Source organism: Macrobrachium rosenbergii, chromosome 51 (assembly GCF_040412425.1).
Source record: "Macrobrachium rosenbergii isolate ZJJX-2024 chromosome 51, ASM4041242v1, whole genome shotgun sequence".
In the NCBI taxonomy this organism is placed as follows: Eukaryota; Metazoa; Arthropoda; class Malacostraca; order Decapoda; family Palaemonidae; genus Macrobrachium; species Macrobrachium rosenbergii.
In genome coordinates, this window is record NC_089791.1 from 36826805 (window position 1) to 36833840 (window position 7036).

The following is a 7036-nucleotide window of genomic DNA, read 5'->3' on the forward strand; positions in this document are numbered from 1 at the left end:
ATACTAATAAAAGATATTGCCTTTCAGAGTCTTTAGTCCATACTGATGCTGCCAAACTCTTTCAAGTGTGTTTGTGAAAACTACAATGAGCAAAAGTTCTTCAATTCTAATGAAGCAAAGGGTTACTTATACTTTCAGAAGAAATGTATATATGTTTTTGCCTTTGTATTTGTGATACCTGCCGTAATTAGACTGGCCCAGATAATTTCATTATTTCAAGTGTATTACCACCAATATTTAGTTGCTTAAATGGCATGGTTGCAGTGAGTCAGATTTTCTAGAGATATTGGCCATTCCACCAACAATATAGCTAAAGAAATCAAATATGATGATTTATGAGGATTTGAGGGTGAATGAGTTTCCTTAGTTGTCATAATAGTTAAGCAATTTGCAAAGGCCAGGTTCATCAATGTAAATTGAAAAGTGGTTGGTCACAATGCTTGACCCTTTGAATTTTTTCCTTGATGCCAAGTTAAGCTGCTTCATAGTCTGTTAAAGCCTTTAAGCTGTATGGAAAGACACAGCTTACATGCAGCTGCATAAGTGTTTCATAAATACAGTTATAAACTGTTACTGTGCTTTAAAGTTAATTTTTCTTTGAGGAACATAATGTTTTCAACTTCATGAGAAGTACTTTGCTGTTGCCAACTATTCCTTTTAATTTGTAAAGTTATTTTTATACAATGGTGAAACTGTATTACTCTATTTAATTCAAGGTTTTGTGCAGTACATTTAATACTGTTGGCCTGAGTGTACACTACATACAATATACAAACATTTTGTCAGACTATATTAGCCTGTTTGATTGCTTTCCATTTAGTTATTAATTTAGGGATTGCTTTTATTACAGGTTTAATTTGTGTTAAAATGTTAATGTAATTGGAACATTTGTGATGTATCTGGTACAGTATATTTTGAAATATAACCGACGTAGTTAATTGCAGCACTGCCGATAAGTGAATTGTTGCATGTAGCAATTATGGATGAGAAAAAGCTGTTTTGTTTTTCTTATTTCACAAGCTAATGGTGCCAGAACATTACTTTTGGTGCAGTATAATTAGAGTACTGTATATATATATATATATATTCTTATAACCATATCCTTTTTTTGATGACAATAGTTGAATGTGTAGTCATTAATATTTTCATTTATGTTTGGTCAATTTGTTGCATCAGTCGGATTACTTATGGCAGTTGTTATAAGGTAATAGCCAAGTGTTAAATGTGGTTTAAAATATATGCATGTACTGTAGATGTGTTTTACAAGCTGAAAGTGAAACATTTCTGAAGTTTCAAAATTGATTTATAAGATCATAAAATTTGTATGAATACCATCAGCAAAATTGGAAATTGAGAATTTGAATAATCCCAAAATCTGACCCTTTTATGTGCACAAAAATAATTAATGGGCAGATATAACTAAGATACCTATGTAATTTTTATATTTAGGCGATAGACTGAAAAAACTTCTAACAGTAATATTGGCTTGTGGTTTGGCAAAGAAAGTGATCGTTACAAGGTTTAATATGGTAATGAAATTTTGTGAAAGCATGTGAGAGATAAATTTTTTATGGACATTTGATTAATGAGTTTGTATATTTTTATGAATGGGAGGCCTGCCAAGTAAGCCAGTAATATTTAGAAAGCATGTGAAGGAAAAAATGTTACAAAGTTTTGTGACAGGAAATTACCTCTGTGATAATGTTAGGCAAGGGGAATGTGTGAAGGGCAATTTTCTCTTTTGTTGATACTTTATATGGTTAAGTGTATGATATAAACTGTTCATAAAATGATAGAAGCATTTCATCATAATACTTTCTTAGGCCTGCTGAAAAACTTTGTGGAATTAACTTCGTGATAAATTTGTATAAATGTTGACAGTGTAAGTGCCTTAGTCATTTCCCTTTATATGTTGAATAACTTTACATAGTTGTTGGATTTTCCAAATTTTATTTTATAGAATTTAAGGACGTGTGTGTGCCTTCATTGTACCTCTTCATTACTAGGAATTCAAAAGTAATCATTGTACTGTACTTAGATTTTGTGAATTGTTTTATTATAATGAAATATCTTTTATTAGTAGTATGAATGTGTTCATACAAGAATGCATACCATCACCTATTTAGAGCCTATTACTTATATGCTATGAAAGCTGATTATCATAAACTTGTGTAAGAAGAAAGCACCTGTGATTTTAAGTGGGTAAGAACTGCTCTTGTAAGTGGCACTCCCTTACTGAAATGACAGTACATGTTTGGTGTACTCCTTTCTGTTATTCTTGTTTTCTCTTTGTTCATACTTATAGTTTTCTTTTCATTCAGTCTTTGTGATTGCTCTATTTGTGACCAAATTAAGGTACTAATGGGCTTTGTGCTGAGACTGTTTCTACTTCTGCTGATGCCAAGGTTAAGGTTACAGTGCATGAAGCATGAACGCTGCTTTTTGTCAGTCTTGTTAAAACATATCTTGCGGATATTAGGTCAAATATGTGTAGGTAACTGGAATAGTTGGATAATTTATTCCATATTGTAGATGATTTACCTTCATCTCATATTATCATGTCACCTTCAAAAGACTGTGTTATTTGGGACACTTATGGCACTCCAGATGGGAATTTGTATTGTCACACTTTTAATTTTTTTAGCCAATTTTCTTTTTCCTGAGTGTCATTGCCAAATAGAAGGGCTCCTCCATTCTTCTGCTGTCTTCCTGCATAGTGAGTTTCCAGTTTCAATGATGCAATGGTTTGTATTTTCAAATGAGCATCTTTTTTTGTGAAAACTTTGTTATATAGTGAACATTTTCACAAGTTCTTGGGTTCCTTTATTGGATGCACAACTTGCCCACTTAAGTGTGAAGCTAGACAGTTGATGGACAAGTGAGAAAGAGGATGTAAACCTCACTGGCCTGGACTCACAATACAGTAGTTTTTTCTTACACAAGTTATTAGTTGTTTACCTTTCCAATCGCAATAGGCCACAATAAACCTCTGGTATATATTTAGTGAAACAAAAATTTTTGAGAAAAAAATTTGGTGTTGCTGTGGTAATTAGGTTGGCATTAAATAGTTGACATTTTTTTAACTTATTGATGGTTATAAAGGTTTTCTTTGAGAAGAATGATGGTCACCTGAAGTAACTAATTTTTGCATTCTCCTTTGCTGAAGTTATTGTAACTAATAAAATTGTAATTTTTGCTTTAGTTTTATTACTTAAATCTTTGCTATTAGAATGGAGATACTGTATTCATAAAATCTAAAACAAAGTTTAGCCTAAACTTACAAACATCAGATTTATATTTTTAGGTCAAGTAATTGTACTCCTGTATATATATATATATATAATATTTTTTTTGTGCAATTTCTGTGAAAGTTCCCACATTTAATAAAATTACCTCCTCTGTTGTTCCTCTTCTGATGACTTCAAGAGCAGTAGAGATTACTAAAACACCGAAACTCATTAATGAGGCTTCTTGAAAACGAATGGAGAGATGGGAATAGGAAAACCAAATGTAAACCCAGCCTTGAATTCTGGTATAGTTTCCTCTTCCTCTGTATTGTAAATGTCTTGTTTGACATCCTTTTCTAGAAGAGGCTTATCTTGGCTATATTCTAATCTTAGCACTGTAAGCACTTTCTTGAATCCATTGCCTCAGTATCTGTGAGATCATCTTTACAATGGCAGACAAAGTAATGTCTTTTGTGTTATAATCTTGATAGGAATGCTGGTGAGCACTAGTATATCAAATAAAAGCAGTAATGAATCATGAGAAAATAATACAAGAAATACCAGAAATTTAGATAAAGAAAGAAGTAATTACAAAGCACTTGAAAAATTGAATGTAACAAAAGGTACTGTATTAGCATATCCAATAAGAGCACTTGATAGCCATTCACCACCAACAAGGATCAATACAAAAGTATAAAAAACCAGATGATAACTTGCTGGAACAAAGTCAAACCCCTACCTTATATAAACAGCAGTAATGGACTAAAATATCTTAAAACTAACCCCCAATAGAGTGTATATTTGCTAAACAACAACCTGGCTGAGTGAGTCTAGTGAAGAGGTGTTTCTGCAATGCTATTCTCTTTTGAACTTTCCACCCTCTCCCAATAATTGTTTCATAGTGCAACTGTGAGGTTTTCACCATTACACCTATAAAACCCTCTTCTTCTTTCGACCTTATTAATCCCAGTGTATAGCAGGGTCAGCTGCTTGAGTCAACTTTCTCCATCTATTTCTATTCCTTGCATCTGTTTCCCCCAGTCCCTCCCACCTCACCCATATCCCTCCTCACCACATCTATCCATCTGATCTGTTGATGCCCCACACTCCTCCTCCCCATCACTGGCATATTCTTAGCTCTCTTGATTGGTTTCACCTCCTCTCTTCTTATTACATGACCATGGTATCTCAGACGAGCTTCCCTAGCCTTCTCTATGTTACATATACCATACAATCTTCTTATATCTTGACTCTCCCTCCTTTCCAGTAGTGATATTCCAGCAATCATCCTCATAACTTCTGTCCAGCAGTCCCTCCTTTTTCCTCTTAAGTGCCCAAGTTTCTGCCCCATATAATAGTATACGCTTGATAACTGTCTTATAAATTTTCATTTTGAACCTTAACGGCATTTTCTTGTCTAAAACAACTCGTTACTTTCCTCCATTTTTTCCATGCTTCTTTCACTCTCTGTCTCACTGCTTTCTCAGTACCTCCCTCCCCTTCTATTATTGATCCCAAGTAGTTAAACTCACCGTTCTGTTTTAGCACTGTACCATCTTCCACTTGAATGCTGACTTCTTGTCCTCCTTTACTACTAATCATTAGCTCTGTCTTTCCAATGTTCACTTTCAAACCTTTCTTTTCTAGGGCTCCTTCCCATGCTAAAAACCTTTCTTGCAGTTAGTTAGTTATAATGATTTGTTTAACCAGACCTCTGAACTCTTTTAGGGTTCTTCTCGGACTGGAAAAAGAAGGGGGGAAAGAGTACATAAAAAATTTAAATAAAAAAAAAAGGGAAGGGGAAAAATAAAAAATAAAAAATTGAGGAAAAAAGGAGGGTAAAAAGGGGAGACTATATTTTACTTATTAATTTTAAGAGAATATTACACTGAAAAGTTATTTTCCCTTCATTAGAATATCACTTTGATTTATTTTGTAAATGAGTATTTCTTTTCATGATATCTGGGACAGTCAATCAAGATATGTTTGATTGTTATTGGGATGTTACATCTTTCACAGACCTTGGTTTTGTGTGTGAGTTGACATCAGATGACCATGTGAGTGTCTGAATGTCCTGACTTGTTAAAATTACTTCATTAATTCTTTGCTTTTGGGTAGAAGAATGCCACTTTTTAACCCGTTCTTTCAATTTGTTTTTGTTTTGAGGGGGTATATTTGTCAATCATTTTGCCAATCCTCATAAATTAAGGGTTTAACTGGATGCTAGCCAGTCTGATACGGGGGCTTTCGTAGAAGTTGGGGGATTGTACAGGCCAATTTAGCAGCTTTATCTGCTTTCTCATTACCCCCCCCTGCCTACATGAGCTGGGATCAACAAATTTGAACTTAAAGGCCATTTGTAATTAACTGATGAATTTCCTGTTGGATATTTTGGACAAGGTGATTATTTGATTTAAATGATCCTATTGCTTCAATTGCACTTCTGAGTCATTCAATATGAGTGCTGAAGAATTCTTTGTTATAATCTGAGAGCCAGTTGTATGGCTGTTAATTCAGCTGTAAATACTGATGATATTAGAGGAAGGCCCATTTTGGATAGTTTTATCACTGAATAGGCTGATGAGCCCGCTCCAGCTTCATTTTTTGATACATCTGTATGTAGTTTATGAAGGATTACCTTCCGTCTTGTGTGTTTCCATGGCATGTTGATGGTACATTTCTGTGTTGAACATATATTCTTTGAAAGATATGATAAATGTGTGCATATTTTTGCCCTTTTTAGTGTCCATGGTGTGATCAGATTTACTTCTTTTTGCAATTTGGGTATCATGTTATGTAAATTAATAGATTAAGTTTTTTTAGTAAATGAGTTTTGATTTGGGTTATTATTTGTATTTTGATTGAGAAATTTATTTGATACAGATGTGCCTGCTTCAAGGATAAGCCTCCTAAAAGTAATTAGATCTCTCTAATATTTTAGAGGCAGTTGGCCTGCCTCTCTACTAGAGATACAGTTGGAGATGAGTTGGCTCCCTGTACATATACACTCCTCGTGATGTAAAGTATCTAGAGACTTTAGAGTTGGTTTTAGGCAGTTGAATAAATTGGACCTTCCTGTTTATAATTGATAGTACTGTTGCATTCTTTTACATTAACATTGTCTTCGTCCCTGCCCCATTTGGTGTGTAGATTTTCTTTAATAATGTAAGGGCTTTGATCCTTTGGCTTTGATATATTTGACGATCTTTTTCAATTTAATGTTAGCTAAAAAAATTATACCTAAATATTTAACATTATTGTACATGTTTATCTCTTCATTATAAAGATATAACTGTAATGGTTTGTTGTTTCCAACCATCTTTTGTCTTTGTGAAGACAATGCCATTGTTTGTTACCGACAACTTGAAGCCTACGGGGTTGGTCCTTTCTTGCAGTTCTTCTGTGTTTGCTATAATGACTAAATCATCAACAAACATCAATTCCCAGAGTTCTTCTTTGTTCACACCTTGAAAACCCTCTTGCTCTCAATTTCCCCTTCAGCGCTGAGTGACCTCATAGGTCCCAGCACTTGGCCTAAAGTTTAAATTCTTTTCTGTTCACTTTTATTTTATTCTTTCATATGATTAATTATTGACATATTTTATAACAGCCTGTTCTAAGCAACATGGTAGAAAACAAAACTTCAAGCTATTAAGCAGTAAGCATTGGCATTAGTTAAAAATACTTCAAAAAAGCATGTATTTACCTTTCCTTTAGTTTAACTATCATGTGCATGGAAATCCAATCAGGGAAAACAGCTACTACAATAAAAAATCAAAGGAAATTGGTAAAATATGAAAAAACAGGTT

The 7036-nt window shown here is 33.7% G+C and overlaps 1 protein-coding gene across 3 annotated transcripts in view; it reads left to right on the forward strand.

Annotated features, from left to right (window-relative positions):
• Rip11 (Rab11 interacting protein) overlaps positions 1-3195 on the forward strand; it is a 140176-nt gene extending 136981 nt beyond the window's left edge. For 2 of the 3 annotated variants that reach the window (XM_067095311.1, XM_067095312.1), the window contains exon 15: positions 28-3195. In XM_067095311.1, coding sequence (XP_066951412.1) covers positions 28-46 — 19 coding nt within the window. In that variant the 3' untranslated portion in view covers positions 47-3195. The remainder of the gene's footprint in view (positions 1-27) is intronic. The other variant, XM_067095313.1, reaches the window with a different exon arrangement.
• The last annotated feature ends 3841 nt before the right edge of the window (positions 3196-7036 follow it).